Genomic DNA, 10,788 nt, shown 5'->3' with positions numbered 1-10,788 from the left:
CCCTTCTTTCCTTCTTTCTTTCTTCCTCCTCTTCTTCCTTCTCCTCCTCATTTTCTTTTTTTTAGAGACAGGATCTCATTGTGTAGCTCTGGCCAGCATGAAACTTGCTAAAGTAGACCAGGCTGGCCTCAGACTAACAGACATCAGCTTGCCTCTGCCTTCCAAATGCTGGGGTTAAAGGGGTTGTCTTAGTTAGGGTTTCCATTGCTGTGAAGAGACACCAAGACCATGGCAACTCTTATAAAGAAAAACATTTAATTGGGGCTGGCTTACAGTTTCAGAGGTTTAGTCCGTTATCATGGTGGAAAGCACTGAGGCATACAGGCAGACATGGTGCTGGAAAAGGAGCTGAGAGTTCTATATCTTGATCTGAAGGCAACAGGAAAAAAAAAAAAACCAAACCTGTGAACTATTGAGCCTGGGTTTGAGCATCTGAGACCTCAAAGCCCCCCTCCCCCCCACAAGTGGCACACTTCCTCCAAAAAGGCTTCGCCTACTCCAACAAGGCCACACCTCCTAATAGTGACACTCCCTGGGCCAAGTATATTCAAACCACCACACACTGTTTTAGTCAGTGTTTCTATTGCTGCAGTGAAACAGTATGACCAACGCTACTTGGGGAGGAAAGGGTTTACATTTCCACGTTACTCTTCATTACTAAAAGCAATCAGGGCAGGAACTCAGAGCAGAAACCTGGTTCAGAGACCATGGAAAAGTGCTGCTTACTGGTTTGTTTCTCATGGCTTGCTTACCCTGCTTATAGAATCCAGAACCACCAGCCTAGGGATGGCCCCACTCACAATGGGCTGGGTCCTCCTAAGACAATCACTGATTAAGAAATGCCCTACAGCTTTGCCTATAGCCAGATCTTACAAAGGCATTTTCTCAATTGAGGTTCCCGCCACTCAGAGGTCTCTAGTTTGTGTCAAGTTAATATTAAACTAGCCATCACATAAACCTTTACAGGAGATCTTAATGCCTGAAAGAAATTGGCCAATGGCTCTCTGTTCCAAACTGCTTAAGGTCTGTGGCAATGTGGGAGTGGTACAGTAGCTGCGAGCTGGGGTTAAAGACCTGAAGTCATAAAACTTCAGCTTGGGTTGGGAGTGGAGCAGTGGCAATGTGTCTAGAATGTTTAAGGCCTGGGCTCTATCCCCAATGCTGAAAGACAAGACAGAAACAGCCCAACCTGAAAGCAAGGAAACAACCCCCACCCCTAAATGCAAAACAAGCAAGCAAGCAAGCAAGCAAGCAAGTAAACAAATTCACTCAGAAACCAGAAACAAAACAAAACAAAACAAAACAAAACAAAAAAACAAAAACAAAGGGGAAAAAAAGCTAGCTTTAAAGGTAGTCATGTTTTAGGGTTCCGGTGATGGTACACACCTTTAGTCCTGGGAGCTGGGAGGTAGAGGCAGGTAGATCCTATGAGTTTGAGGCTAGCCTGGTCTACATAGTGAATTCCAGGACAGCTAAGACAGCATAATGATATATCCTGTCTCAAAGAGATAGAGGAATCAGATGAGAGATTATCATATTTAAAAGTTTTGTTCTCATTTTTTCTTTTGTATTTAAAAAATAGCTATGATATTTGGGTTGATATGTGTGGAAAGCTGGGTTTGTACCTAAAGTACTTGGGAAGCAGGACGGTCATTTGAGTCCAAGGACCTGAGATCAGCCTGGGAACCTTGCTCAGATCATGTCTCAAAACAAAATCAGCCAACTGAACAAATGATTCTCAGATATATGTGGTGTTCCTAAGTGCTTTCTTATGGTAGGAAAAGACCCAACCTAAAAGGTTCATTTAAGTTCCTGGCATACTCTGCTTGAGTTCTGGTTTCTAACTGAGCTCAGCCTGACTCCTGTATCTTATCAGCCTATGTACCTGATATGGGCAGCATCACTCATGAACTTTTTCCAGACTATTTCCTCTATCTGGATATCTGCCATCTTTGCTCCTGCAAGACTCTGCTAAGAACTCCTGGGAAGTAAGTTCCCAGGTAGACATTGCCCAAAGCACCCTGTTGTACCTCAGAACCCTGTTCATGCTGCTATCATACAAGTCCTATTGATTTTGACCTGCTTCTTAGGGCTGCACCTAGAGTGGGAAAAGCAAGGTGGCTAACAGAAAATGTTAGGAGTACCCACTCTCAGAGCCATGCCCTTCAGTTTTATATGCATTGTGCATAGTCGCATGATGTTCCTCTGCTGATCTGGGCCTGAACCTTCTCTCCAAGCTCTTTTTATTCAGCTTTGCCCTGAAAAATACCAGAGATACTACATATACAATGAGGGAGGACTTGCTTGGCTCACAGGTTCAGTCTGTGATTACTTTGGGCCCTGACATGAAATTCTGGTGAAACTGCCTGTGAAGGAAACTGCTCCTCTCAATGTCAGCCATGGTGGGGGATGTGGCCAAAGACAGATAGAGGGAGGAGACGCTGGCATCCCAGTGTCACCTCTGGGGATGTACTCACACTGACACACTCTCTATTGAAGTTCAGCTCTTAGTTTCCATTTCGTTCTGGCAATGGCACTGAGCAGTAGTCTTTGGAGACCTTTCCGAACCACAGCAATGTTTCTTGCCTTCAGGGAGCAGTGGGGCTGGACCTGCTTTCCCCCAGGTTAAGACAAGGCTCATTAAACCTGTGTCTTCTAGGTAATAAGGGGAAACCCCCAAATGTACCTGATAAAAAGAAGCCTGCTAAGTCAGATACCCGGACTGGAAAGGCTCGTCAATTCTACCACATTGAGTATTTTTTCCTGCCCGATGACATAGAACCCAAAATAGTTGATGTCGTGATGTTTCCTAGCATAGCTAAAGTGTTTCTGGAGACAGGAATAAAGGTGAGTGCTGTGTGTGTGTGTGTGTGTGTGTGTGTGTGTGTGTGTGTGTGTATGTGTGTGTATGTGTGTGTTTGCATGGAGTGTCACAATCTGGTTGCAGAGTGTGTCCCACTGACCTGCAGCAGGCTCAGCAGTGGAGTTTTCTAGATATGTGGGAGAGTGGGGCTATCTCAGAACTGAGGAACGAGAAGGAGAATAGCAGAATGGTCCTACAAATGCAATTACGTGGTCTCTGTAGATATTTTTAGTCTGTAGTTTCTTGAATGTTTCATCAAACATGGTTTTAGTTTTATTTTAATTTTTTAAGTACTGAACATTCACTGTAGTCCTCAAAGTTTCTTTCCTACTATGCGCATATATACATGTGTGTGATTGTTCATCTGCAGGGCTTATACCAACTTGATGCATGCACACATGAAGATTCCTGGAATAGTTTGGCTCAGAGTCATTGCTTGGAAGTAACCATCAAGGGTGCTATGCATGCACTTGTGTAGATTTCTGTTTTCAGGGGACAGGTAACTTGACAGGGTCCAGTACACAGGACTCATTTCCCTGTGATTGGGAGCTAGGAGAGAGGCAAGCACAGAAGCCAGCTAGACAGAGAGGGTGTCATACCTACTGTGCTGCTGCTGGGGCTAGGCCAGTGGGAAGTGCCTAATCTGTAGATTGGTCCTTCATTTCCCAGTCTCTGAATGGTGTTTTACACAGACTGTAAAGCCATGGAGAGATGACGACAAAGTCTGGGTGTCATGGAGCCAAACTTTTCATGTCAATGTGACAAAGGAATTGTTAAAGAAAATGAATTTCCACAAAATCACTTTGAGGCTCTGGGACACCAAGGACAGAGTCTCAAAAAGAGTCAGGTACCACCGGGTGAAGACAGCGGCATTTTCAGAAGAGTCCGATTCTTTTGGTAAGTAGGTAATTTTGCTTATATTTTAAATGTTTCTGGTGACTTGTGTTTTCATACTACAGCCTGGATATACCTAGTCTAGAAATCTAAAGTCTGACGTGGTATCAAGTTTGATACTTTCTGAGTGCAGACAGGTTGGCTCAAGTGGAAAACTCTACAGCTGAATTCACATGATAGATAAAGGTCATCAAAGTACCAACCTTCCTTTGGGGAGTGATTAGCTCACTTGTGGGCCTGGGCGTGGGTTCTTGTATCTTGGGCTGTTGTGATTTCCACAGCATGGAGTGTGGGAGTCTTGACTGAGTTCACTCTGTGCATGGCACTGGGTGGGCGCTACAGGGCCCCACTCGGCAGGGGAGTTTCACTCAGTCTGGTAGTTTCATGGGGGTGCAAGGCTCTTAGATTGGGGGATCCCTGGGCCAGGAGGTGGACAGGGACCAACTGGTCTCAAGTCCTTGGGCTCTCAGACCACTGAGAGGCTGAGGAAGAACCGAGACTGGGGTGTGTGTGGGCGTGTGACCGGCTGGCCCACAGCTGAGAGAAAGAAAGAGACCCTGGCAGCACCCCGTGGGAGAGACTCGGTTACTGTACTTGCTTAGCCGACTTGGCGGCCCGGCTAGCTTGCTTGGAGACGTGGGTCCCTGTGGCTGGAACACAGAGAGGTCCTCCAGGCAGGAAGTTAGGTGCTGTGGTTGTGGTGGCTCGATATTAAAGGCGTTCTCTATGTTTCCCCATGGCAGGCCCCAGAGACATGAGAAAGTCCATGGTTCCAAAAGGGTTTATTTTCATGGCAGATGGTAGCTGGATCTGGATGTACCCCCGTGAAACTCAGGGCAGACCTGAGTTAAATAGGGAGGGAAAGGGGGGAAGAGTCTGGGGAAGAATGCTTAATTGGCTCCGCCCTCTGACCTTCATTTGTATGTAAATCTTTCTAGGGCTTGAGGCCTGTAGTCACACCCTCTACCTGTGCTCTTTGGGAGGGGCTACTCTGAGCCAAACGTGTCTGCAAGATGCAGGGTAATGGGGATTTAGGTCACATGTGGGGGTCTGGAATCTGGGAGCATGGGGGAGATGCATGCCGTCCCTCACCAGGAAATGGTCTACCTGTTGGGTCTCCAGCTATCTCAAACCCAGTCTCTACCATGGAGACCAAACCATTCCTTTGCAGCCCTACACGTTCCTAATGCTGGGACCCTTTATTAGTGTTCCGCATGTTGTGTTCACCTCCCAGCCCTAAAATTATTTTCACTGCTACTCCATAACTAAAATTTTGCTACTGTTATGGATTGTAATGTAAGTATCCGTGTTTTCTAAAGGTCTTTGGTGACCTCTGTGAGAGAGTCATTTGGCCCTCACCAAAGCATCTCCTCAGAACAATGAATGGAGTGTTCACACACCTTGAAGGAATCTCCTGTTTAGAGTTGAGCTTCTTCCCCTAAGTTGCTTCATTTTATTCCAAAATCTGAAAGAAGCTCCAAGTCCCAAGTATTTAAGATGAGGGATTTAAAATTTGTAACGTCAGAGTAAAAACCAGTGTTCCTTTGTGTCCTCATGGGATTAGCCTGATGCACACACTACTTTCTGTGTTGGGGTGTGACATTCACCCAGAGCATACCTGGGGAGTCACAGTGTATTTGAGCACTTGGGCAGTGTCTATACACCTATCCTTGGTGAACTTTTGGTCCAGGGCAGTTCTGACATGAGTTACTGTCACTGGGTTGTCTCCCCAAACTGATATTGTAGGTTTGTTCAAAAGTAAATAGAGATACCAAGACACAAAAGAAAGGTTTGGTTTGTGTGTACAGCTTGGTGGTAATGGGCAAGCATTGCATATCTGAGTTTCTTCTCTAGTGCTAGAAAAAGAAACATTGACTGTTAAAAAATTGTACCTCCTCTGGCTGGGACAATGGCTCAGTTGGAAATGCCCACAATGCAAATACGAGGACCCATTTCTGACCTTCCAAAACTCATGTGGAAAGGATGCAGGTGTTGACATGAATCTGTAACCACGGTTTGGGGGAGGTAGAGATAAATGGTCTCTGGAACTTGAGACCACCAGTCTAGCCAAACTGGTGAGCTTTAGGTTTAGTGAACGTCTGTTTCAAAAACTAAGGGAGAGAATGACTGAGGAAGGCAGTCAACTTCAGCCTCAGGCCACTACATGCACCCTCACCTCTAAACATGAATGCTTATACACAGTCCTACCTCTTTCAGGTCACCATGCTAACATTCATATGTAGCCCATTTCAGAGGGTTCTTCTTGTTGTGGTGGTGGTGCTGGGAGTGAAATCCAAGGTCTTGTACATGCTAGGCAAACCTTTACTTCTGAGCTCTCACCAGCCCTTTTTGTACCCCTCTCCCAAGTTTAGTTTGAGACAAGATCTTACTAAGTCACCTAGACTGTTCTGGAACTTTTGACTCTTCTGCCTTGGCCTCCCTAGTGCTGTGATTACAGAGCTATTCCTAACAACAGAGACGTTTACTTGTGGGTGTATACCAGTATCAGATTCTTCTGACCTTCCCTGAAGCCGCAGGGAGGGAGGGATTCAGGCACTCATGATGTGATGTCGCAGCCAGCTAGTCCCATCCCCTTATCCCAGCTGTGGAATGTGGGTGTGTTCTTATATATTCTTCTCATATGTAAAAAAAGAGAAATTAGTAGCCACTCTACTAGCATGCTACCTGCACGATGGTGAGAGTGGCCTCTTAGGACTCAAGCAACAGGAGAGAGGGTGTTGTTCACAGAGAACTTAAAAACCAGAATGAAGTGCCGCTAAGGAGCGGGTGCCGGGTGTGAATCCTGAAAAACTCTCTGATGCTTAGAGACATAGAATCTGTGGGGTATGTGCTGTCTTTGCTGTTGGCTTTCAGGTAAGTGTAGTCACCCAATCTTACAGTTAGCTGAGGCCACCCTTGTACAGAAGTGGGAGGGGCAGAACCACACAACAGCTCTCTGTGCCTGGGAAACCTTGGGGGAAACGTTAGCTTCCCAGGTTGCCTTCCTGAGGGCCATTTTCACATCTCTGGCTTGCTTGTAGTTTCCCTTGGTAACCTGAGCACTGTTGATATTTTGGGCCAGATGTTTTCTGGTTGTGGGCTTTTCTGAGGATAAAACTAGCAGCGTCCTAGGCTCAAGAATTCATTCATATATTGCAAGATGTCCTTAGTGGTTCAAGTCACTGCTCACTGAGAATTAATGACTTAAATCTAAACTAATAATCAGAGAGTTTCTATGGGAGAAAATGGGACCAATATATAACTTCTGTCACTCAGACCAAAGGAAGGACACCTACAGGTGCTCTCTGTGGGTTCCATGGCCTGGCCTGGGCCTGAATTTCTTCTGGTGCATGTCTGCCTGCCATTGGAACAAATGTTGGGGCAGTGGCTTCTGCTCTGCCTGCTGAAAGGGCCCTGGCATTCAGTGGGCCCTGCGGGGAAGGCCCATGGCATCTGCCTTGGAGTCACAACAACAGCTTTTTCTTGAGCTCTATCCCAAGCCTAGTGTCCCTGACTCTTATTTTAAATATATTTTTCCCATTAAAGGAACAGTGCATATTCACTGTATAAAAACCATTTAGAAATGTCTAGGAAAAGGGGGGAAAAAACTAAAACCACACAGTGTCTGGTCCAGAGATGGTCATTACCAATGGCCTTTCTGTGGGTCTGTCTTTTGTCACTTAACTATACCTCATAGACACTTCATTTCCTGGGTGTCCTAAGAGGGCTCAGTATGTAGAAGGAAGGATGCTTGTTTGGCAGGCCATGTGCTAGAGGTGTGTGCTAGAGGTCGGAATGGGATATTTGTAGTAGAACTAGCCTTGTGCATCCTCATGTGCTGCCCCATGGATGCTGGTGCTGAGTGAAGATGACATCATTCTTGTAGTGCACCGATGCTATGGTGGCTCCTCCTATGCTCTCTATGCTTGACCCTCCCTTCCCAGCACCTGCTTGCTCTTCCCACTTGACTGAAGTTTCTGGAGCTTTGTCCTGGGGCTATCTGCCTCAGTTTCTCTCAGCATCTTTCTCCCACCCCACCTCTGTCTTGTCTCTCTTGCTCCCAGGGCTCCATTGATCCTGGTGCTTCACTGAAGGCCTTTTAGGACCTGCTCCCTCAGGTTCCAATCTTGCTGAAGCACCTGCTAGGATACTGGGCTTCTGACAGCTCTGGCAGCTGAGTACATCTTGGGGAACTCTCAGTCTATTTCTTTCTCTAAAAATTTTTATCTGCCCTTCAACCACAAATAGTCAAATTTAACTTTCTTTTCCCCCTCTTCTTTCTTGAGGCTTCCATGACCTTCACTCACTCCATGCATTCATGGAATGCTTGACACTGTCATATGCAGCAAGCTCCATGCTGAGAGAGGGACTGGCATGGTGGTGCAGCTCTCTGCCTAGGAACAAGGAGTGTTTGCCAGCCTGGTTCTTCTAGGGCAGTGGTTCTCAACCTTCCTAAGGTTGTGACCCCTTAATGTAGTTCCTCAGGTTGTGGTGACCCCCAGCCATAAAATTATTTCATTGTTACTGCATAAATAATTTTTCTATTTATGAATCATAATTTAAACATCTGATATGTGACCCTTAGGGGTTGCGACCCACTGTTCTAAGGGCTGTGATAGAGAAGAGTTACCCATCAGTATCAGATGCTCCCTGCATAGAGGGCAACTCCTCCCTGCAGAGGTGCAGAGACCCATTGGCGAGCACATACAGGTGCTTAGGGCAAGGTGAGGGACAAGTACCTGGCCCTAGAAGGCGTGTGACCAGCTGTCCTAGTGCTTGGATTATCCTCTCGTCTTCTGCTTTATGTCCCTGGGAGATGTCAGAAGACTGGGTGTGGCAGGTGTCCACTAGCCATATTTGACTGATCCATTTTCTCATTCCAGAGGAAGTGAAACATTTGGTTTTGAATCAGAAAAAGTTGTCTATAGTTAACAATGGTAAAACCAACACTGTCCTCGAAGAGCTGAAAGAGGAGAATCTACCAAGTGACCAAGAAAAGGCAGAAAAGCATTCAAAGTCTCCACAAGGTGAGGATCGAGGGCTGTGCACACCTGAGCTCAGCTCTGTGCCAGAAGACCAGCTCCGTATTCATCCCCAGCGTCCTGTGCCCATCCAGTCCTTGCTCCTGTGCCCCGGGCGGCTTGATTTGGATTCTTCTTCCTTGCCCTGCCCTGTCTTCCCCTGTTCTCGTCTCTCACCCTTCTCTTTCATTTTCCTTCCCTTTTTGAACCAGGGTCTCCCTAAGTAGGCCTGGCTGGCCTAGAACTCACTATGAAGGCCAGTTGGCCACGCTGGCCTGGCCTTGAGTTTGAAATAGCCCTCCTGTCTTAGCCTTCTAAATGTTGGAATTGCAACTATGAGCCAGCATGTGGAGAATTTAATCGACATTTGTTTCACAACTTAAAACACACACACACACACACACACACATACACACACACACACACACACACACACACACACACACCATACCACACCACGGGTAAAACATTTTTGAGCTCTGGAAGTTAATTTTAAAAGAAAACCCAGCCTCTGTCGAAAAGCATTGGACAGTGAGAAAGTCATCATTAAGTGCAGTTAAGGAGACATTTTGGTTATCCTATGATATCAAATTTCTCTGTCTTTGTTCTAGGACTCATTTTGCTTTTGTTTTTAGCATGTGGATTTACCCAAGATATACACAGCGTTTCTGTCTTCTGAGAGCATTTGTATATCTTCACAGGCATCTCCTGCATCCTTAAGAGCTGTGTATAAACTTTGTCGGTGGTGGCTATGTAGATTATGTATTATTTTATCTAATAGGACTGTAATTTGGCTAACAATTCCCTATGGTTGGGAACTTGAGACTTCCAGAGTGCTTTCAACATTCTACAACATATCCATGAGCAGGACTGAGGTGGGCACTTTCACATATAGCAGATCTTTCTCCTCCTCTTTGGCCAGTAGGGTTCTGCTGGCCTTCATTTGCCCAATACTTGGAGGAGTAAATTCGGTGTGTATCTTTCATTCATGAACAAGCCCTTTTTTTTCTGAACGATGCTGCTATGTTAGGCCTTTGCCGGGAGATGCTTTGCTGAAATGGGCAGGGACATCATTTGCTGTGAGCTAGCACAGACTGAAGCTTGCAGATTCTTTGTAATGTTTGGTTCTCACCAAGCAGAGCCCGAAACCCCTTCTAAGAACGGCGAGGAGTGTGAGAAGTTACTGAAGATGGAGGAGACTCCTTCATCTAGGTAAGGACTAGATGCTAAGCTGCTTATGTGGCGAGGAGGAGTAAGGCCTCCTCCTCCCTGGTCCTGCTCGGAGTCTTTGAACACTTTTTTTCTGGTCTTGGTTAAGGTGGAGCTGAGACAACCAAGGAAAGAGGAAAGATCAGGGAGGGAAAGGGAGGTGGTGCTCTGGGGTGCACCAGGCTCCCGCTTTCGGCAGGAAGTGCTGTATACCCCGGCTGACTATCAAGCTGCACTGTAGGCACAGGGCGATGAGAGCTTTCAGTGAGTTTCACAAAGTCAGAAAGCTGGAAATTGGGGGCAGCCAAGATTGCAGCCCACAGCCTCAGCTTGTGGAGCCTCGGTGAGAGCTTCCAGAAAGACACGGCTCCGGAACTCAGATTGCCAGGTTGGTTCTGGAGAAGCAGGGGTGGAGAACAGAAACACAGCTATGGGTCTGGGGCGGGCTGAGCAGAGCCCAGAGGCCATGGTTTCCTCTTCGCTCAGGCTGCTGAGCTCAAGCTGTCCTGCCTGATCCTCCCGAGTGTGCTTGTAACATGCTTAGCTAACAATGTTGACTTTTACGTATTGTTTTTAATTGAGTTTTCATTTTAATTTGAGAAGTCTGATCTTTATTTGTCATTACCCACCTCCCACGATCATGGCCTATCTTTTTTACTTAACAAGCATCCTTCTTTATAGACTTAAGTGGAGATAATATTTATCTCCTGGAAATGTTGTGGATAAATCTTGGGGGTTCTTAAATGATTCTTAGTTTTAGCTACTCTCTCTCTCTCTCTCTCTTTCCATATATATATATAT

General features: G+C 46.2%; 1 protein-coding gene across 1 annotated transcript in view; it reads left to right on the top strand.

Moving 5' to 3' along the window:
* Positions 1-10,788, top strand: part of LOC114630319 (uncharacterized protein KIAA1257-like) — an 18,950-nt gene that overhangs the window by 3,147 nt on the left and 5,015 nt on the right. The window contains 5 exon segments of the mRNA XM_028778455.1: positions 2,660-2,847; positions 3,556-3,768; positions 8,643-8,784; positions 9,918-9,990; positions 10,187-10,330. Of these exon segments, the coding sequence (XP_028634288.1) occupies positions 2,660-2,847; positions 3,556-3,768; positions 8,643-8,784; positions 9,918-9,990; positions 10,187-10,330 (760 nt within the window).

Source organism: Grammomys surdaster, unplaced genomic scaffold (assembly GCF_004785775.1).
Source record: "Grammomys surdaster isolate TR1022 unplaced genomic scaffold, NIH_TR_1.0 336, whole genome shotgun sequence".
Taxonomy (NCBI): domain Eukaryota; kingdom Metazoa; phylum Chordata; class Mammalia; order Rodentia; family Muridae; genus Grammomys; species Grammomys surdaster.
Note: the sequence above shows the minus strand (reverse complement) of the source record. Positions and strands in the feature narration are given on the sequence as shown.